The sequence below is a fragment of the Haliotis asinina genome, chromosome 6 (genome assembly GCF_037392515.1).
Source record: "Haliotis asinina isolate JCU_RB_2024 chromosome 6, JCU_Hal_asi_v2, whole genome shotgun sequence".
In the NCBI taxonomy this organism is placed as follows: Eukaryota; Metazoa; Mollusca; class Gastropoda; order Lepetellida; family Haliotidae; genus Haliotis; species Haliotis asinina.
In genome coordinates this window covers 22,409,587-22,432,984 of record NC_090285.1, presented here as the reverse complement: position 1 = coordinate 22,432,984, position 23,398 = coordinate 22,409,587, and the positions used below count along the sequence as shown (strand labels likewise).

General features: G+C 39.0%; 1 protein-coding gene across 1 annotated transcript; it reads left to right on the top strand.

The window, feature by feature from the left end:
• Positions 1 to 1,269: 1,269 nt before the first annotated feature.
• On the top strand, positions 1,270 to 22,466 carry LOC137287160 (inner centromere protein A-like). The gene is made up of 18 exons (XM_067819325.1): positions 1,270 to 1,330; positions 2,335 to 2,495; positions 2,858 to 2,974; positions 3,500 to 4,220; positions 5,575 to 5,655; positions 9,154 to 9,986; positions 11,101 to 11,197; positions 11,410 to 11,441; positions 11,659 to 11,722; positions 13,015 to 13,158; positions 13,313 to 13,422; positions 13,738 to 13,908; positions 15,721 to 15,796; positions 16,181 to 16,386; positions 17,479 to 17,587; positions 18,553 to 18,740; positions 19,060 to 19,190; positions 19,468 to 22,466. The coding sequence occupies exons 2-18, from the start codon at positions 2,353 to 2,355 to the stop codon at positions 19,656 to 19,658; spliced, it is 3,414 nt and encodes a 1,137-aa protein (XP_067675426.1). The 5' UTR covers positions 1,270 to 1,330; positions 2,335 to 2,352; the 3' UTR covers positions 19,659 to 22,466.
• Positions 22,467 to 23,398: the final 932 nt, after the last annotated feature.

Genomic DNA, 23,398 nt, shown 5'->3' with positions numbered 1-23,398 from the left:
ACATTGACATTTCAGAGGAATGTGACAGAAAAGAGCGATTTGCGAATAAAAAGGGATAGAATAGGTAAGAATAAAAATACAGTGGTGAGTGAGCATATATTTACGCAGCGTTTAGAAATAGTCCAGCAATATCACCAGAGAGACACCAGAAATGGGCTTCACATGTGGGGAATCGAACACGGTCTTCGGAGTGACGAGCGAACGCTTTAACTACCGAACTACCTCCCCTCCAACTGCAAAAGCAGTTGTATGGTTTCAGTCTGTCACACAGACCCTGAAAGAAAGCCCACTCAAGTCTAGAAAATGAGACAAGTCTACATTTCTGCAGCTCACGGAGAAAGTCTAATGGCTCCTCTTCATTATATTTTATCTTTTAACTGCAAACTTTTTTTCTGTAAAATATGTTCACTTCAGAGACTAGTTGCTTGTCTTAACTTGTATTCGAAGTCGTACATCTGGGAACGAGGTCCATACATTTCATCAGATTCTGAGAGAGCATAATTACCGTCACATTGTCGCACTGACGCAAGAACAGAGCTTACTAATTCACACCTTTGTCTGGGAAAACAATAGAAAGTGGTTCAGGAAATACTAGACACACATATCACATGACGAAAGACATTTCACTAAAATGGTCGACACTACTGCTGTGATGCCCCCTGCAAACGCACCAAAACGCTGTCGTCTTTGTGCCTGGGACTTCGTTGTTCTAAAATTAGCGATGACGAAATTGACCCCAGCAGATCTGGTAGACGGAAACCGCAAAATGCAGTTAGGAGAAAACTTGTACAAAATACATATGAGAAAGAAATAATCATTCAGGTTACATCCCAAGAGTTGATTTTGAAATTCTGCGAGTTGCAAAATAAATATATGATACCAAACATTGACACTAGACGTATTTTTTAAACTGTCAGTTCAGCCTGTGTACTAAAACCTATTTCAAACATACTTATAACATGACCCCAGTGTATCTAAGTTTCATTGTTATAGTAATCTTCTATTAGACAAAAGAATGTTATCAAGATAGTATTTACACAATTATTAGTTGTACATGTAATAACATATGCTAGCTCTACGCACCGCCGTCAACAAACAAAATCATAAAATGTCGCCGAAAGAGAAAAAGACATTTCTCGTGTTTTAAAATTGTATTGGTCATTTGGCTTTTATTTTCAAAACATCATTTTCATTTATATCAACTATACAAATAATACGAAAACATTATCAGTAGTACAGCTTTGTATTCTTTACATGACGTAGACCAATATGAACGAATCTGATTGGCTAAACTTCGCGCAGCGAATTTGAAGTTGCGGTGTGTGTTTCGGTAAGTTGAAAGATTACTTTACATGTATTATCATCGTTTTAGCAAATATTCGCAATCTGATCGACGTAGAATTTTGCAAAACAAGGCAAGGAACGTGCCTGACCATAGTACTCACCCCTGATCGCTTTATCAATTGTGCGTTTACATAAAACAGTCACGACAACTTATGAAGGCCGTGGCGGGGATGTGTATTTTGCTGTCTGCGTGATGATGTAAACACAACATGCTACTGTTCTGAAAAGTCAGGCGCGGGGTTCAGGACATAAGTGGTAAACAAAAATTAGATCTTGCAACACTGTAGTAAACTGACTGGTAATATAGATCTACAACCCCTGCGTCTTTATTGTTATATTATTCGTAGATAAGAGGGATTCCATAAACAAGTTTCGACAGTTTATGTTTAAATAATGAAGGACTCCGAATCTATTATCCCCGTATTTCATTTTGTATGAGATACTGTCCGAGATACAAATTTGTCGTACTACCGGACTGATGTCTGTTTGGGATTTTAGAAAATTCGTCATTTCTTTTGGGGCAGGATGTTCCTGTTAAACAAGTTCTTACCGTTGTTAGATCTGAAACAGACTGAATTTGATGTGAGAAAGTGGATTGATCACAGAATTACCCAAATCTGTTATTCATATTCATATTCAACTTGTCAGCTGTGAAAAGACTCCCCCCATCCGTTAATCCTACATTTAACCCAGATATTTTAATGTCTGTATGCACAATGTCGTATTCGAACTTATTTTATGGCTTCTAGACATATCCTGAATATATGTACTGTATATATTTTCCTTTATCACTAAAATTTAGTTGTGGGTGGGCATACTGGCAGAAGTCTTACCTCAGTTGCTCTAGTTACCGGTAGGTTTCTTGAAGCATTTGGTCAATGACAACCAGATTATGGTGATGCTGATGTGTATGGGCAATTTGCTTTTGAATTTAAATAACTTGCATTCAACCTTGGCAATAGTCAGGATATGCCATAATTTTTGTTGTAGGCCATTGGAACCGCCAAGATGGCCAGACCACCACATAATGCACCCCACACACTGGGGCTGAATGTAGCCATGGATATGGCTGAAACTCTTCGAAGAACCTTTGAAGATCAATTCACTTGGTTAGATGAAATATTGGCAGTGTGCAAACAATCTTTTGCAAGGTACAGTCTATATTTACTTGCTTTACAAATGGTAAATAAGATGCATCTTTCCTATGACATTGCTTTCAGGTTTCTTAAAGTCAGTTGCTCTGTGGCAAGTGGCCTTTTTTTTGTCAAAAAAAATAAAAGAACAGTATTGTATTAGCTATGAATTATTGATGGGACTATGCCTCAATTAATATACAGCGTATTACAAATTTACATAAGGTTGACCAAAACGATGGTTAATAGATTATATTCTTGGTTATAAGAATTAGTAATGATTACTAGTAAACTCCCAACAGACTCACAGAAAAAATACTGCCCTGTTTCCTCCTTCCCATGTGGGTAATAAAAAATATATATTCATTCATATCCTGCAGACCTGAAGTTGAGCTTTTGCCCAAAACACCATCAGCAAAGAGACGAAGAAAGCCCCGCAAAAAGATTGTTGAAGAAGAAGAGGATGAGGAAGAGGAGTGTAACACAAGGAAAACCATGTATGTTGGCATAGGTTAAACTCTCAACATTGATCAATGACTTTCACAAAATGTTTCAATGCCTGGGTTAGTTAAATAGGAATATGTAAAGAGTGCATATTGTAAAAATATTTGTCAGAATGTTATGTTTATGAAAATGAATTGCTTAGTTTAACATGTGGTTCATGTTTATGTACATAACACAAATTAGCATGATTTGAATTTGCAAATGAAAGCTTATTTGAAAGTTTGAGGTTACAGCGAAATAGATACTCTGTTTGGACCTTTGCACTTGCAACAGCTTTGAAGCTTTGTACTTAGCTTTGTCATTCATATTCATTATATGTTTGTCACATCTATGGGTATTTAGAAAAATTAATTTCTTAGTGTTATAGTGAGACTGAGCCATTGATGACAGAAATACGAAATTGGTTGATTAAAATGTCATCATTATTGGAAATGATTTGGCTTGAGAATAGAATTCAGTGCTAGTGAATGTTTCGAAACATGTAAGAAAATCTGTAAAAGGATTTCAAAATATTTCAGCAAAGCTCGGGATCAAGATGATATGGATGACTTTGAAGAAACATCTGCAAAACCCACTCGCAAAGGTCGATCTACCAGAGCAACTAGAGCCAAGAAGGCTGCACCTGAGGTCAGTGTAGGGTCACAGAGGTCAACCAGGAGCACAAGGTCAAGGAAGAAAGATGTCAGTATGACAGAATCCCCTGTATACAGCATGGTGGCAGCCATGAAAGAGAGGAATGGGGGACGACTGCTTGGAGACCTACGTCAACTTGATGAATCAGACATTGATAAAACACCTGTTGCTCACCAGGTGACAAGCATCCGAAGTCCATCTCCCAGCACCCCGAGGATCCAATCTCCAAGCACCGTCAAAAACAAGATCACTCGCAAATTCAGTGTGAAGGACAAAGCAAATGCATATGAAGAAATGTTAGCAAAGCGAACAAGCCAAAGTCCTGCCAGTCCACGCTCGCCATTAAGCCCTCGAAAATGCAGAACGCCAAGCACCCCTCCCACCCCAAATACTGTTACCCAGAAAGCTAGAACTACTGCACTAAGACTGGAGGGTGACCGTCGGTCGGGGAGCCGTAGATCATCTAGACAGTCACTAAAGGTGTTGGCGTCAAAAGCTCGACTGTCCAGCGCCAGAGGAAGGCCAAGCTTGGTTGGAGCTAAAGTTGTATCAGCAGAGAAGGAGGAAGAGTCATTACAGACTGCTGCTGAAACAGAGGAAGTGGAGGTAAGGATGTTTTGAAGACATAATTCGTGGACTGTGTCGTATTACCAGTATATCTCAAGAGGACTTGCATTAGTTTTAATCGATGCATATTGCAGTGTTTTTTGGTCAAAATACGTATTTTGCTTAATACAAAAAGTATATGAAGTTTTTTGATTATTTTTATAGTTTAAGTAAAATTCTACATAGATTTTCATTCACACTAGTACTGCAGTTTTCCACTGTAATTAATTGACAGAACAGCATACTTTACATAAAATAATTATTATATGAAAGATGTTACATTCCCTCAAAGCCAAATGTAAATAAGAACTTTAGTTATTAAACCCTGCCATTTATTTTAATTTTAGGGTTTTAGTATGTAGAAATACATTATATATTTCCCTGTGAACATTCTTGCCTGGTGTGAGTACTGGACATACGCATCTGCATTGCTTAAACCCTTCAGTTGTAAGTTCAGCTGAAGTCCACAAATGCATGCCAAAATCTACTGAAAAAGATGCTACAATACAGGTTTGGGGATTTGAATACTTAAGGAATTTCTGATGTTCACATCTCAGTTGAGAGAATTATATAGGGCTGTTTATTGGCAAATGAATTTTATTGCAGTTTTGTGCAACTCTTGTAATTGTATTTCGATACATATTGCAATATATTGGGAGCTTCTGTGTTTAAGAGTGGGTGACACTGTCTTGAAATGCAGGGCCTATAGTTGTATCCCAACCGACGTGCAATACTGTATGTTTTTGGCATACAGTGCCAATGCATTACATTTTTCCAATAATTTCCAGGGCTCACATTTACCATGTTTACTGTAAGCAACCCTGAAATTAGAAATTAGGGCAGTACTGAGCCCCGAGTTTTAAGATTATTTTGCTAATATTGGGTGAGTAATCAACAAAATACTAACACCATATTTATGAAACTCGTGAATGGTATCAGTGTCTAACTAACTTTTGCTCATTAGATACCAAACCATTCACTCATTTCATAAATATGGTATTACACAGGGACATAGTTTAGCATTCTCTCTTTACAAGGGGCCAAGGGTATGTATGTTTGATTACAAGGGGTGATATAATGCAAAAATAGTACTTTGTCACTTTAGCAAAGCATTATAGAATGCCCAATTTTGGACATTTAGGACAAAATAATTGTGTTTGTTTTGGTTTTGGTTTTGTTTTGGTTTTTTATTTGGCTGCCAGGCTCAGTCTGAATCCTAGTAATTGATACGATTGTACAAATCTTTTGCAGTTTGTTGCCTGTACATGTTACCTGTAAACCAATTACATGTACTATGTTCTGTCTGTGAACATTAGTATTATTGAGAGTTTATCTCAGCCCTCTATTCTCCCAGATGGAAACGGTTGATGATACAGATGAACAACCCAAGAAGAGTGCTAGAACCAGGTTACGGCTGAAGAAAAAGACAGAAATTGTAAGAAAATAGTTGCTAGGGAATATGATTTAGATTTCAAGTTGTTAAGAGTTTTATCAGAAAAAGAAATGATCCATTTCTATCATTTGCATTTCAGAATGGAACAAGTGCAATTTTATGTGATTATTAGCAGCTGATTTTTGCATGTAGTGATTATTTTTCCTTATTCTGACTCCTGCTTATTGTGCTTATCTGTCCCCTTATGCAAAGATAGTGGAACACTTGAAATCCCTTGAAGTTCCCTTCTAATTGAAGTGGATGTACAATACACTCACCTATCAGGATCCTCCCTTTCCCACCAATATGGTCAAATTTACTTGTGTTTTGGTCACGGGGTATTTGTTTGCGTCAACTTAGACTTGCTCTAAAAGTTGATGAAATCACATTCTCAGTGTAAATTATGGCTGTCAGCAGTTGATCCGCATGTGGTATGTCCGTCATGCGAACCACTGATTGCGTCGATATCTACCATCCTGGAAACTTTGTCTACAGCCTTTCGGATGGCAACTAAGTATCAGCAACAGTGCTCAGCGCTCATCATTTTCCACTTCATCATATGGAGCCCTTTATGAAAATACCCAAAGTAGACAAATCATGCAAGCTCATCAGTGAGGCAATATATCCTACAATGTTGAGGATAAGCCATTAATTCAGCTGGATACAACCACTGGACGAACCTTCTTCGGATTCGCCCAATCAAGGGCTATTAACGAGGCCCTCATCTCCAAGTTCAACAACCCAGAGTATGAAGAGGAAAGGATGATCCTCTCTGCACTTATCACCCAGGGGCCCGTTTCACAAAACTCTCGTAAGCCTAAGGTCTCGTAACTTTTCTCGTAGCATTGGTACCTCCTATACTGAAACTTAGGAAGCAGGAATGCTACGAGGAAAGTTACGAGATCTTAGGCTTACAAGAGTTTTGTGAAACAGGCCCCAGAAGAAGGATCAACAATTCATTTCAGAGCATCTAGCCTCAACGTCTGCGGGACTGAATTTACTATGCCGACAAGGTCTGTTATCAGCATCATCTTGGGGTGACTGCTTTACTAAGTCCTCCTTAAAGCTCCCTGGTCAGCATCCCTGGTATTCAACGGCAGAATTGAGAACATCGCCAAGGAACTCCAAGGAAGTAATGATGATAAAGTCAATCAACGCTTTGACAACTGCCCTCAAGCAGAATACTTAACTTTATTCCTTCAACTCAAAGTTCTACGGGGTTCAGAGAGCCAGAGACAAGAAGTACAACACTTGCGATAGGATGGGTTGACAGCATTGAGGAACAAACTACTGATGGTTCACACAGACAACTCCACAGTAGCGTTCTACATTGACATGCAAGGATTAGCACAATATCACACACTGCTACAGCTGACATTTCAACTCTTTGACATCGTCAACAACTTGAACCTCCACATAAAGACTTGTTGCATCCCAGGTGCACACACAGTGTCATAGCCGATGCCTTGTCACACCCTCTACAACCATTTCCAACGGAATGGATGCTACATCAAGAGGCATTTCGACCCAGACATTCAGATCCCTGCAAATAGACCTATTTGCCACAAGGTTCAACAAGCAGATACCAACATTCGTATCTCCAGTGCCGGATCCGTTAAAGACGCTTTCAGCACCTTGTGGGAAGGACTAAACGCTTATGCATTCCCCCTCCAGTAGCACTACCGAAAGTCATCAGGAAGATAAAACAGACAATGCTGATACGACTGATTTTGGTCACGCCTTACTGGCCAGGAAGAGATTGGTTTCCAGTACTCGAGGAACTAGGACAACCAACACTGCAACTACCACCAGAGTGGAAGAACCTACTCATCCGACCGCCCACCAAACAAGCACATGGCAATCCAACATTGTTCCAACTTCACATGTGGATTGTATCGAAGCCTGCTTGAAACACTGAGGATATTCTACTAGAGCAGTGAAGGCAGTCACCTAGCTCTGGGTAGATCTACCCGCACATTATACGGTGATAAATGGATGCAGTTTGAAATATATACCTGCTTATGTCATCTACGAGGACTGAACACATACCAGAGGACTGAAAGATTCTGCACTCTCGACATACTTGGCAGCGCTCAGCTCTGTTCTCACCATGAAAACTGGGATCAAGCTGACTAAAGTATCTGAACTACTCACCTTACTGTGTTCATTCAAGCTGGAAGACCAACAATGCAGATTTAAGGGCTTGAATGTTGTACTGCAACACCTCACGAGTGATGTCTCTGAGCCACTAGACCAGACATCACTTGAATTACTGACACAGAAAATGCTGTTCCTACTCTCTCTAACAACATTGGCAGGGATGTCAGAAATATGTGCTTTGGACTTCCATTTGTACATTTAGGACAGAGATGGGATTTTATCGCCAAAACTCAACTGCCTACACAATTGGACAGACAATTCCACATCCTGGCATTATCTACAGTCTTCGGGGCAACACAGGATGCACAGGATTTATCATGATGCCCAGTTGAAAATACCTCCAACGTACTAAGACAAGGAGACAAAGTTTCAAGCGCCTGTTCATCCCAATATCTACTGAGACACCTACAGAAGTATCCCGCAACACTATCTTGTGGATGACAGCTGGTATACTGAGGGCCTACAAAGCAGCAGGACTCCAGACTCCAATCCACACCAAATGAGAGCCTTGGTGTCAACACAGCTCTACATACTGTACAGGATGTACTTACGACAGTCAACAAAATTCAGCGTGGCCTGACCCACTGCATTTCTATTTCTGTGGGATTCAGTAAACATAATCAGCCTGAGTCAGGATAAGCAAAAATATGTAATTTTCAGAATGAAATTCATATTTTATACTTATCCTGACTCATGGAGTCATGCCCTCCCAACCGCCCCTTTCAGGCATGCTGAATTCACAATAATTCTGTCAGGATTATGAGATTCAGTGAGAGTGGCAAGCATGGTGGGTCATGTGACTGTACCAGCGGGAAAGGGTGGCTCCCGAAGGGTGAGTGTATTGTACATTCGCTTCAGTTGGAGGGAACTTCAAGTGTTCCACTATCTTTGCATAGAGGGAGGAGATAAGCATAATAAGCATGAGTCAGAATAAGTATGAAATATCAATTTTATTCAGAAAATCCATTAATATTTCTTTAGTAATTTCTGTAGTAATTAGTATGAAAACAAATATGACAGAATTCCTAGTTACCCTTGAAAAACCACATTAAGGGAACAGAATGCAGAGACATACATTGGCTTATACATTTGATGATGAATCCTGCCATATTTGTGACCGTTTGATTTGGTCTTTGATTCTCTGCTGCACCACTTTATATTTGCGAAAGTCTGGGGCTCCTTTCACCAAGTTTATCTTAACTCCCATCTTTTAACATTGCACTAATGACCTTAATGACTTATGATCACCTTAGCGCTTTGTGAAAGGAGGCCCTGACCTACATGTTTAGTTGCTGCCTACAGGAGATTCTGGCATCATTTTGTGTGATTTCTCTTTACTAGGACTCAAGTGACACAGGTAAAGAAGTGGAAGCTGTGGTAGTCCCACCATCCTCTTCCTCATCTTCCTCTGCAGAGTCTGATACTGAAAACCAACCTGTCAAGAAGATTTGTCGTGAAACTGATAGAGTCGTGGCGACAGAGCCGCGATTGTCATATGACAGACTGTACAAAGAGGACAAGGACCATCCAGATGTTACTTCTGACTCCGACAATGATGGTGGCAGGAAGAGAACAAAAGCAAGAAAGATGAAAAAGTCTCAGGTAGAAAGTTCAGAGAAGGAAGCAAATGCTGCTGATAAAGAGTCAGAATCTGAAGCTGATGCTCCTGTTAGGCAGAGCACACGGACTAAGACACGAAAGAATGCTGAAGCAAAGGAAAAGTTGCGTCCTGCCTGTAGTGAGTCGGAGTCAGAGTGTGACAGGCCGGTACGGCAGAGCACAAGAACCAAAACCAGAAAAGCTAAGACAGCAGTTGTAGCGTCGGAAAGTGAGTTTTCTGGATCTGTGTCATCCGACAAGGAGCATGTTGAGTCCGAAGTGTCCCAGTCTGAGGCAAGGAGGGAGACTGCAATGGATGTCACTGAGGAAGTCCATGTGACGGAGGAGGACCATGGTGACCACGACCAGGACTCGGGCATCATGAGTGCTCAGTCCAGTGAGATCAATATCAATTTATCGGTCAAACCTGTGGAGGCTGATATAATTGAGGAAGAAGAAGAGGAGAAACCGCCGACACGGTCTACCCGGACAAAGACACGAAGAGCACAGAAGAGTGACAGTAGTGACTGTGAAGAAGTATTTGTTGCCCCCGAGTCTCCTGCTCCTAGAACACGGTACAGTACATATAGACTACCACTAGGGCTGAAACGATTCACCCACACCTTGATTCGACTCGATTTTTTATATTGGACCACCGATTGAATTATTTTCGATTCTTTTTGTCATACATGTAAAAACATCAGATGTCATTTAAGTCTGAGATTTGGGGGTTTTTTTAAGCGTCAAATTCATCGTCAACTTGGCAATGTCTGCTGAGAACAATTCTCAGTGGATAATTAGATAATTAACCTGGCAACCACCAATATGTTTCTCCTCATTTCAGCCCTCGAAACTGCTCGAGTTGGAGTCAAAATTACATTCTAAATAGGTATTCAAACATCAGATCAAATTAGTACCATCTTAGTCTTGATTTTCGATGAATCAAACAGAGTTGTTGCAGCCCTAATTACTACATCAGCATCTGTCAGATACAATGTATCTTTTTACAATGGGGTGTGCTTGTGTGGATGAGAAATATTTTACACCACTTTTCCAATATTGCAGTATACCTGAAAGGTAGGGGTACAGGAACCTTTTTGCTATGCTTCAATTGGCATGTATTTTGTCTGTTCTCATAAATGCAGTGGTTCATTCATTCATTCATTCATTCATTCCTTCATTCATTCATTCACAGCTTGTAGTTGTGTTATGTTTAATATAGACAATATATGTGTATTCGGTGGTGAATGGTGCAATTTTAGGGTGTGTAAGAAACAAATTTATCAAATACCATTTTACTTACATGTTTCACAATTTATCTAAAGTGTAACAGCTCAGATGTATCATGGTGTCACATCTTCCAAATTATTATGTATCTTCAGAATTTGGGATTGCACATGTTAGCTGTTGTAATATTCTGTTGCATAAAAAACAAGGCAGTTAGGTAACCTAGAGGTTTAAGTGTTGCAAAAGGCTTGGGTTCAGTTCCCCACATAGGCACAATGTTTCCAGCCCAAATCTGGTGTTTCTGGTCATGATATGATGGAATATGGGTAAAGTGGTGTAAAACGTTTCTCGCTCCCTCAGCCACTCAACCACTCAGCCACTTAACCACCCGGCCACAAGAAACAGTTCTAGTGTATTTTGCTAAAATGTTGTATAATTTTGTACCTGATTTTACATTTCTAGAACTAAAACACGGAAGCGTCAAGCTGAGGAAGAAGGAATTCGAGAAGCTCCGAAACCGAAGAGATCCTGCACCAACTCTGTGTCTTCACCTGATCAGGTAGGCATTCATGATCTATCCACTGTGGTCATCTTGTCGATAAAATGCTTAAGCTGAATGTGAAGAAGTAAGCTTAGTTCTGGGTCAAATATTAGATAAAGACAGGAACTCAGTTGAAATCATTCAGCCTCTGGCTTTCTTTGTTATGTTTATGACTTGTTATATTTGAACAATTTATGAATTATTGAATATGAGCATGTTCCATTTTACAGCCTAACAAACATGCTGCTACAGATTCGGACAGGTGAGTTGCTTCCCTTGAGTTTGTTTTTCATGGAAATTCTCCTTCCATTTAGAGACAAATGACATTAAATGTTTGTTTTGTTTGAATTGTTATATACTGATTATTACAAGTTGTGTAAATGTTTAAGGACTGCTATAAGTGACTTACAATGAGATCTGATGAGTAAATGTCTTCATGGTGCATGTCTCTATGTTGAACACTGTTGTGTTTTCTCCAGTGTGGCCAGTAGTGAGGAGGACATCACTGACCGCTCCCCATCACCCACGTGTCCCCGAGACAAGGTGAGAGCTACAGACCTACAGTGGTGTTCCTGGGATGTTGTTGTTAAACTGTTACATATCTCTCTGAGCTGGCTTTACAACAGCAGTTGTTGTCAGGCTTGAACGGACATGCTTGTTGCTTTACAAGTACAAAAAGTTTTAAGTCAATGTTAAAACACCACCCTTACAATAACATTGCTTACTAATGCTACTTTTGTTTGCTTTTGTTTATTTGAAGTACTCTTTTGGTCACAAGACCTTTGAAGGTTCGGGTTTAAAAAGGTCTTCGGCAACCCCTGCTTGTCATATTAAGCGACTAATGGGTGGTCAGGCTCGCTGACACATGTTGTATCCAAATTGCGTAGATAGTGCTCATGATGTCAATTACTTTATTGTCTGGTTCAGACTCGATTATTTACAAACTGCCGCCATATGGCTGGGATATTGCTGAGCGTGTTGTAACAGAATACTAACCTAATCGGGTCACAAGACTAAGTTTCCATGGTTATTTACAAAGCTGTAGAGTAAAAATATTATTCAGCTAGTTACTGATTCACTACAAACATTACACAAACACAGGTCTAATGAAAGATCTGTTTGAGTTGGAAGACAGTAAGTGCATATTTTTTGCTGTAATTATTCATATATTAATAATAATTATATATATATAGCGAATTTTTGGATATCTGAAACATGTGCCATATGTACAAAGAAATGTACGAAAAAACGAACATAGTAGGCATCAGGCATAATCTTTATTGATTACACAGAAACAAATATCAGTGCATACATAAAGTGTCTCATACCCATGTCTTGTGGGTCCTCATTTGATTGGATAATATCCACACGACAAAAGCAGTTTGATCATGCAGGCTTGCTTCATCATCCAGATTAATTAATTAAAGTGACCCACAAATTGACATACATCAAAATTAACTCAGTGTCGCCTTTGCTACTCATAGGTAGTTAATCTTCTCACGCTTCAAAGACCGGCGACTTCTTTCATGTTACGGCACGTGAGGCCCTCGGTAATTGTGTGTGTACACATACAGGTGATCAGCCATCCAGATATACGAGACAAAAAATACACACAATTTAGTGTTTTGTATGTGAAAATGACCGTACGGTTACGGAAACTTGATTTCCAAAAATTGGTGAGTAATTTTACAACATGAATTTGTTTTAAGGAATTTTTGTTTGGAAGGCGAGTTTTCCGAATATCCGAGTTTTCAGAAATCCGGAAAACTCTGTTATACCACCTTCTGTTCCCTGAGTATGTGTTATTTACATGCTTTTGTTTACCATGGTTTCAGGTGGTCCGTCCTCCTGCTTCGTCTTTCCTAAACAGTTTACGTAAACCCTCATCACTAGCCATTGGCACTCCATCAAATCTCATGACTGGCATGACATCCTTCATAAAGAAAACACAGATTACTCCTAACAAGGCCTCACAGCAGGTAAATATCAGCATAAACTAGCAGTTCTGTAGAAAATCCCACTAAACTTCTTCTAGAGGTTTACTCAGTGAAAGGAGAACCAGATGAGACAATGAAGTGGCGTCACTGGAGGTTTATAATGTATGTTCTAACATTGTGCATGTTTGTGTGACAGGCTCTGCAGGAAATGAGGAAGAAGGAGCTTGAGGAGAAGCAGAAGAAGGATCGAGAGAGGATACAGAAGCGGGAAGAGAACCTCAAAATCAGAATGGAGGAACAAAGAAGGTGAGGTGTTATATACTTCTGTACATATCACTTCAGCACCGCATGCTTCTTATAGGAGGCAACTAACCGGATCAGGTGGTCGTGCTTGCTGACTTGGTGGAGATGTTGTTCTGACCCAAATGCTCATGCTGTTGGCCATTGGATTATAGCTGGAATCTTGCTGAATATGGCATTAAACAAAAACGACCTCCCCCAAAATGAAGCCCCCAAAAGACCTTATCACTCACCAATAGGCAAAAAGTGTAAGGATCACCAGAGGAAGTGTGAGGTTCACTAGGGCACATCCTATGTATAGCATGACATTCCGTGTTGCAGGAAGCGTGAGGAGCGGATGAGGAAGGTGCTGGAATACCGGGAGCAGCGAGAGAAGCAAGAACGGCAGATTAAGGACACACTGGCCAAGAAGATGGAGGAGAAGATGCAGGTGTCAGATAAACTGAAAGAGGAAAAACTGAAGGAGGAGAAGGAACTGAAGGCAAAGATCAGGTGTGTGACTGGAGCTTGGCTCACTGACCACTACTGCAGTAGGATATTACAGACTAGTTATGTAACGCTTGTCAGTTATTGGCAGTGGAATCTGGGTCAACCAGTAGACCTTTGACTCTTCTCAGTCACTGTCAGTGTTGGACCTAAGGTTCTGGGCCCCATTTGACAAAGATTTCGTAGCACTATACCTCCTTTTCAGTATCATAGACTTTTGACAGTTGTAGCACTGTGATCACTTTGTGGAACGGGATCCTTATTTACTATGTTCATGTATCAAGCGCAATGTTTCTAATCTTGGATCTAGTTAGGCAATAAACATCATGTGTTGGCCAATTTCCGGGTGTTATTGAGTAATTGAAACACCGGAATACATTTGGAACTGACAGCGTCAACCGGAGGTTTCAAATGAAATATTCCCATGCTTTAAATACTCAATAACACCCAGAAATTGACCAACACATGATGCTTATCGACATTGTAAACAAAAAGTAAACCAAAGGGTTTTACTGTCTGCACATCAGGTGAAGGTGAAGTATCATCAGCTGGCCATTTCACCTGGTTCCCATGGTAGCATCTGGAGCTGCTCATTTGTGATGTCATTCAGACTTTACATCATAATATGATTTAAATGACGTCAGCACTTTTAATGACACAACAAAACAATACACAGCAAATGGTGTTACAATTTCCGGGAATCAAATCCCAATTGATCATGTTTTTCAACCAATCAGATTACAGACATTTGGTTTACAATTTACAAAGCTGTCATAGTGCTGGGACTGTTGTAGTGCCTATGTTTTGCCCATGTAACTTCAAGCCCCCAAAGGGGAATTATTTACAGTCGAACCCCGTTTACCCAGACGTTTTGGTTTCACTCGAAAATTGTCCGGATAGCGAGACGTCCGGTTAACTGGATCAAACATCCAAAATGTGAAAATTAAGTGAAAGCAAAAAATGTTCACGTACGTATATCAATAAATCAACAGTCAGTAGTAATAACAGTGAATCATCATAATATATAAGTGTACCAATATTACATGGAGGGCAGAAAGTAGGTTACCATTTGTCAAGTTGTCTCGGACAAAATCGTGTAGTGTGTGGAGCTTCAGATGGTAAGTTAGATGAAAAACAAAAATCGATGACAAAATGTTTCTATTTTTCCAATTGCATATTCTTTTGTTAATTTTAAATGCCCTAAAAACATACGACATCGTATCAAATTTATGCTGTCTGCAGAAAGTAAACTTCGGTCGGGATCACATGACTTGATCATGTGGCAGGGTATTTTTAACTTGCATCGCGACAGATAGCAGGGGTCGATTTATAAGTGTAGTTTCCCTTAATCCTACTTAACATGTGTTTTCGTTAGTGATGAGATGTTCTCACATGCGCCAAATCCTAATGAACAAGCCGAGTGACGCATCACGAGCGTTTTGATAGCTAATTAATCAATTCACACCAAATGCTTTGTGATAGATTAAGAAATCACATAGTCGTGTGGTAAACGGTATTGACATGACACATGCACATTGCACAGATCTCTCCGTCCAGATAACTGGATCATTTTTCAATGGAAATGTATGGGAATGGTCTGAAAATTGGCCGTCTGGGTCCGGAAGCGCGGAGTCTGGTTAAGCGGGTACAATTAATGAACGTAAGTTTCGTTTCACATAAAAATCGTCTGGAAGGCGGGGTTTCCGGATATGTGGGGTCCGGGTAAACAGGGTTTGACTGTATATAATATTAGACAACAATTCTGACATTAAAGTCTGTTTATCTTGTGACATGTACATCAGTTTTGTTTCAATGAAGGATGAAGAAGCAGCAGGAGGCTGAAGAGCGGCGGAAACAGGATGAGGAGGAGAAACTACGCAAGAAGCAGGAACTGGTGAGTATCAGGACAAATCTTGTGTGTTACAACTTGTTTTGATTTGGGTGTTCTCTATTGCAACTGTGTCTACATGCTACACGTTGGTGTACTGTGAGAACGCACCTTTAGGAATATTTTAAAAAAGGACTGGCATGCTCAGAGTCAGTTGGTATGCATTGTAAGAATATGTATCCATGTTCAGTCACTGTGTGGTATCTTAGGACACTAGTGCTATCATCCACACTGGTATTGCAATAAACAGTGAAAACAGCAACACTCAAATGTTTTGCCTCTGTTTGTTAGTGAAAAAATCTTTAAAATGACTTTCCTCTTGAATCACTACCAACATGAAAAGCTAATGTCTCCTTAACCTACCAGTATCATTATCCATATTGTTGAAAGGAGGAAGAAAATAGGAGGTACCAAGAGTTGATGCAGAGGAAGAGGGAATATGAGGAACAGGAACGTCAAAAGAAGATTGCTGATGAGAGGAAAAGGCATGAAGAGAGAATGGCAGAGGTGGAGCGAGAGAGGGAACTGGAGAAACAAAGAATCAGGCAGATGGAGGAGGAACGAGAGAGAGAACGAATAAAAGCCAAGGAAGAGAGGTAAAATGCTGATGTCAACAAGCTATGCACCAATCTTAAAATCCTTAGCACAATTTTAGAAATCAAAATGATTCCAGTCTTGCCAATGAAACTACTTGATACACAGATCAATACACTTCATTGATTGCAGCAGTGGTTGAAGTCACCATATGGATGGAACTTGATTGTGAGAAGCAATTTAGTGGATCGGGTGGTCCAGCTAGGTGACTTATTGGTTGTGTGTCATTGTACCCTTCTTGATTGTGCTATCATACTATCAAAACATGGATTTTCTTGTGCAAGGATTGTTTTGACCAAGCTTACAGTCAGCTGTCATGTCTCTGGACTCCGCTCTGTAAAATGAAGCACTAGTTATCATAAGCCCATGGAGTTCTGAAATATTGCTGAAAAAATCTGACAATGCATTGATATTTGATTTTAAGACAGTTTTCTCACATTTTGGCCGAACTTTAATGTGTTTTTAGAAAACTTTTCAAATATCAGAGGATTTTCTTGATATCAGACTTCCCATACTTCTCAGATTACTAGTCTTTGTTTTGACTTTTCCCAGTATTGAATATTGTGTGTACTTGATAGAACTGTTCAGTAATATCACCATGATTCCAGGTTAGAATTTCTCCACAGAAACCTGTGCCAATTGTATAAAGTAATTACACAGATCACATAGTGATACTTGGCGACTCAACTGATAGTATGTGATCATTCCGTGATGACGTCTTTGACAATAGCCCTGTGAAGGTCTGGGGTAGAATAGGCCTTCAGTAACCCATGATTGCCATAAAGAGGCGACTGATGGGATCGGGTGGTCTGGCTCGCTACTTGGTTCACAAATGTCATCCTCGGTTCCCAATTGCTCAGATCGATGCTCATGCTGTTGATCACTGGATTTTCTGATCCAAACTCAGTTATTTACGGCATAAAACTCAGCTCACTAACTCACTCTTTGATAATATCAGTCACTGGATTGCCAAGTCTCACATGGATTATTCAGAGGCTGCTGGCATAAAGCTGGAGGATGTCTGTGTTTGCATTAACCATCATACAAAGTTTGTAATACATATATGGCATAAAATGAGAAATGTTTAATTGAAGGGAGAAGGCAGCAGCACGAGAGAAAGCAGAAAGAGAGAGACACGAGATGGAGAAAAAGAAGGAGAGAGAAATGGCCTTGAAGAGAGAAATAGACAAACTGAGAGAGTTGGTGGGTATATTGGTTTACTGATAACATTTACTTGCACACCCGTGGATGAGACACCCATGTGAGAAAACTGGTACCACACGTATGTGTGAGATCAATTTCTAATCCTGTGATTGGCTACTCCATGATGATGACTTAGGGTCAGGTTATGACAGACTATTTACGTGATTAAAATTTATTGATAAGTTACTAATGCCACAATCGAACAGGAACTGAATTTTAAAATACTTCAATCAGTGATACCTGTCTAAACAATTATGGCCCAGGATTCTTTTTCAAATATGTACAACATTGTTACTTTTACTGAAGAGATGCAACAGGTGTCATGATCGCAACTCACATTCCTTATTATTATCTTACAATAGTCTTTTAACGCAGGGTTGCGCTGTGCAACCAGCACTTTAAATCTAGAAAGTTTGGGGACCAGGAAAGAACTGTAAAACTGTGTGACAGTTATTTAAGACCAACCACAAAATGCAATTTCAGAAAGAAACATCTGGACATGCAACGATTATCTAAACCTTCCCAGAGACCCGAAATTTGCATCCTTGGTTTTCCCTTATGAGAGTCAAGTATTTTGGGGGTTTTTTTTGTTTGTTTGTTGTTAAAAATAAGCTTAGGAATGTTTGAAAGTGGTCAGTGGGACATGTATTTTTGGCAGAAAATAGAACTCAATATTATTGCACTGAATTTAATTTTAGAATACAATTTTAAATGCCTCTGAAAAAAATATTTTCAAAACAATTCACCATTGAGAGATGTTTTTGTGTAGAATGTACTCTCAGTTTAAAATACTGGAGAAATCCCATTTGTCTGTTTTCATGTGGGAATATGTTCAGGTATCAGACATTGAACTGCTTATCATTTTGGTATGGATAGATATGAACTGGTTTTTTTTCAAGATTCATGACTGCTGACAGATGCAAAATAAATTGTAACTTGAACCTTGTGGTGTTTGCTGTTTGAAGGAGAAACAGCGAATTCAGAAGGAGGCGGAGCTCCGGGAACATGAGCAGCGTAAGGAGGAACAGATGCGTCAGATGATCAAACAACACAACCAGCATCTGGCTTCTTTGCAGCATAACATTCAACATCCACCAAAGCCCAACCTCAACTCCACTGTTACACTCAATAAATCAGTAGAGAGTTACACATCGTAAGTGTTAACATCAAAAGTCTTTGCACTGCAGTGTTTCATATAGTAAGTCCTACTCTATTGCTGTGGTATCTTATGTTCTGCAGATTTTCACATTGTAAATCCTTCTTTTACCATGGTAATAGAAAATGTTCACATCTTTAGTCTTCCCTGAAAGGAGACCAGACAAGTGTTGCTTTAATCTGTATTGGATGGTATCTGCATCACAGCATACATACATTGGTTTGGCATATCTAAATGCTGAGAGATGTCTATTGTCTTCAGATTGATGTGGCAAGTGATGTAGACAGCAACTCTACTTACAACGTGTTTGTTACAGGTATGAAATCACCCCTGCTAAGAAGAAGAAGAACAGCAGCTCAGAGAATTACAATATAGAGGACCTCAACTCTGAGGATTCCACTGATGATGAAGACCAGCCCAAGAAGAAGTTACCTCTTTGGGCACAAGGTAGGATCTCAGCATAAACCAAATTTGGGGGGCATCAGTCACCTACAAAGATCGTAGGTTAAGTACAGAACTAATTGTATCAAGTTCCTTTTACATCAAAGGGTACCTTCAATGCAAAACAGGATTTTATGGTTATTTTCAAAAGTATTTATTTTTTTATTTTTTTATATGTTTTTTAAAACCTTTTGTTGTTGAATAGCCGGTTTGTATAAGATCATTGTACATGGGTTCATTTTGAATGATGATAAACTTAAGATAATGATATTCTTTTTCACAGACCGGAATCTGAGGGCTGCTCTCATAAACCAACACTATCATCCACCAAACACAGAGGGAATCTTTGGCACTATCGATCCACCTGATCTCAATGTCCTGTTCAAGAAAATCAAGCCAAGGTTCAACAAGCGCACAAGTTCAGCCATCTGGGATTCACCCTTGTACAAACCTCATGGGGCACCTGTTTCATGATCATATCACTCAGTTATCAAGCAATCTCTTTTAACTCTGTTCCCTCCATCTGACTGTGATCTCTCAGTTCAATGCTTGTACCTCCACCATCACAGGCAGGTGTCCTTTTTAGTTACTTGGTTCATAGATCCATCAACCCTTTAAAAAAAACAGGAAACAAAGGAGGGGAAGAATTCCTGTATAAGAACTGTTTTAGTAGTGCCAAGTCTGATGACACTTATGTTGAAAATTGCAAATTATTTTCTGCACTGGCGAAGTGAAAAATACAGGCTTGTACTGGTATGCTGCAATATATTTCATAGCTCAAGTGTAACAGTTCCTAAGTGAACACAATATGTACTGAAGGAAACAAGTAAGGGAACATCACTTCATGGCAGTGTTGCTTTATTCTCAGATTTCCTCCTGTGCTAATTGATGTTGGTGATAAAAACTGGAAAATATTAAAAGAATTCCATTTTGTAGTTCCTTTATTTGTTTCTCTCAGTATATTAACATTCCCGTCAGACTTCACAAAAATGCAGAAAGTTACACAGGTTTAGTTATATATTTTATTTCTCACATTCTGACCATTTAATTTAACAGAGTTTGTGTATTTCAGCAATAAGCTTTGAGAAACAGCCGTAAACCATTTGAAAAAATGATGTTTGAGTGGCATTGTCAACATCAAAGCCTCTCTCAGGTAGATATAAGGGTACTGTAACAACCATGAACCAAAGTAATGAAAAATAGCAGAAGCCACTAATGTTTGAGGGGCACTATCTGACCTTAAACCTTGCATCTGGTAGATGTGAGGATACTGTGCCTGTGACTTATGCCCTGGAAGATAAACCGCTGGCCAGAACATACATATGCATATTTGTATCAATACTACTTGTTCTTATTAATTGTATTTGTTGTTTAACTTGATCGATAGCCTGTACATTTGTAAAGATGTATTAAATTATGCATCGCAAGATTATTTTATTGAGAAATAGGATCATTTATACTCATTTACTATCTTCAGTTTTTAACTTTGGCACTTCTTGTCTTTCTTTCCCTAATTCTTGAATCATCCAATCTTCTTCAGTGATTTCCTCGTGTTGTGTCTCGGAACAATAACGTATTGATATAGTATGGCTGTCAGTTGTAACTTCATGATATGATACAGATTTTCTGTGAGTTAGTTTATTTCAGTCATTATATTTACATGTATGAATCAGGGTTTGACAAAAACTGTGGTTGTGTAAAAAACAGGGCAGTGGGGAGTATTGTGGTAAACCGTTAACTCATCATAACCCAGGTTTGATTCCCCACATGGGTACTAGGGGTGGTACAGTACATATTGCAGTACAAGACCTTCGGTTAGGTCCATTTCTGTCTGGTAAACGAGATATGATCATAATGCAGAAAATTGATAACAAGGGCCAATCCTTACGATGTTTAATAACATGGGAAAATAATCATAATCTTTGTTATTTTGAATGCGCAAAGTTGTCATTTTATGACTAGATAGAAATTACAGTTCAAGAGCTGAAATTACTGAATTTTTGCATTGTATTACGGTATACTGAGCCAAAGGCAAAACACGGCAGTATACCGTTTCACCCCTATTGTGTAAAGTCGTTTTCTGATGGGTCCCTCTAGCATGATACTGTTGGAATGTTGCTGAGAGCAGTATACCGTTTCATCCGTCAGGCCTGTCGTGCAAGTTCCGTCTTGATTAAGTGATGTCATGCCTTAGGAAAGTGAATAAAAGCGTTTGCTCATACAAATCATACATTAGTATTAAATATTTTAAAAAATGACAGTTACCATATTTGCTCCAATAATATTACCTCAAACATGCGCTGGGATAAGTTAGCAGTTTAAGACACAAGTACTTGGCTCTGATAAGAGCTGGGTATGTTTGTTTTGTCATAAATGCATTTTTCCTTGATCCGAAAATAGATTTATTAAGGAATGGTACCAACTTTGATGTAACGTGCACTAACAATGAATTACGGTATACCCAGTTAGTGCAATAAGCGCCAGGTCTTGCAGTCCGTTGCAAAAATCTGGGCACTTATTAAAGGAGGTATGGTATTTTGTATCATATCATGGAGTGATGATGCCTCAGTGAACTGTTCACCTCATGTATTTTGTGAAACTGTCCACTCTTCCATGTGTATATTACTTTCCTACTGTGTTGTAAATATGTAAACATGTACATAGGTCATCCATCTTATTGATAGCGTCTCATATCTCTCAATACACACAGACCATTCATCCATCAAGTGAATGTACATTTCTCTTCATTTACAACACTGTCATTTTAAGGAAAGCTCAATTTCTTTTTGATTGTTCTGTGCCATAACAGTAATAAATTTTTAGCGGTGAATTTAGTAAATCTCATTCATGTTTTTATTAATGTTTATGTTTTAGACAATGTATCCATTTTGTATTTTTGATAGTCCATAGAGCACAGACATCAAACAAACATTCAATCTGTCATAACCAATGCTTATTGTAGGCACTTATAACATTTTCTGCCCTTTCAATAGTGGTATGTTTGAATGAATGTCATCTTGGCAGTATTTATTTAAAGGACACACGTCTTATGCTAAGTATGTGTTGTTAGGATCCGTCATACAGGTATGGTGAATATACTAGCCCTGCTTTGTCCCAATTTATCAATGATCAGCAATAGTCACTGCGATACAGTGGATGTCCGTACACTCAACTATCCTCTTTCATCAAGTGTTGCTGTCTGGTACTGTGTACGAAGGCTTTTACAGAGTGTATCTTGGTATCTGCATTTTCAGATAAATGTGAATAAATTCTGAAATGTAACAATAATTTTGTTGTTGTGCTCATCATTTCATGATTTATTTAACCCGTGAGGAAGCTATCTGTGTTTATCATTAATTTGTGGATTTATTTATGTTTCCATTTCCATTCTTTACTGCTCAGGACATGGTGCTACGTAGCTCACATGCTTTCTAAAGGCCTTGATGTGCGTGTGTTTACTTTTGTGTATTATTGTTTGAAAATTAAACATACCATGCATCAGTTTGATGCCTAAATTGTATATTTGTACAACTACTCCAGAGGTCAGATTTACCTCCCAACAGAATTTCTGTAACGGCTGTTCAATGGCGTATTATATACTCTTAAAAAAAGTAGAGGAACCTGAACTTTGAAGTCTGGTGGAAAGAAATCCCATTGAGGAACGTTACAATGACATTCATCTAGTGTCTGCAGCATCATTTCAAGTTATCTGCACATGCAAACACAATGAATGGGAAGCATGTGCACAACGTGGGAGCCTCCTACACGTGCATGAGGTGTCATTATGAATCTTGATGTTTTTCAGGCATGACAATAAATCACTAGATATTTTTTTCGATAATTTTCTTGTATCCGTGCATGGTTGATCTAGCTTAAAAAGTCTACACACTACTCACTGAAAATTGGAAACCTGAAATTTTCATGTCAAACACCAGTCACCTAACAAAGGGGATAACTGAACGAACAACTTCGCTTTGAATGAAATTGATGTCTCTCAAAACATCCATTATTATTGTATCAACATCAATCCCATATATCTCCCAATTTCGACAATCGTACATTGAAAGTACAGTTCCTCTATTTTTTTGTTAAGAGTATATATGCTATGGAAACATCCTTCCAACCAGTATAATATCGCTCCAGATCAATACAGTGGCAATATCACATACTCTCCTTGTTGCACTCCAACTTAAATATTATTAGGATGGAACAGT

Coding starts and splice junctions, on each gene's coding strand:
- LOC137287160 (XM_067819325.1), top strand. CDS start 2,353: ATGGCCAGACCACCACATAATGCACCCCACACACTGGGGCTGAATGTA. Junction 18,741..19,059: donor TCAGTAGAGAGTTACACATC/GTAAGTGTTAAC, acceptor TGTTTGTTACAG/GTATGAAATCACCCCTGCTA. Junction 19,191..19,467: donor GTTACCTCTTTGGGCACAAG/GTAGGATCTCAG, acceptor TCTTTTTCACAG/ACCGGAATCTGAGGGCTGCT.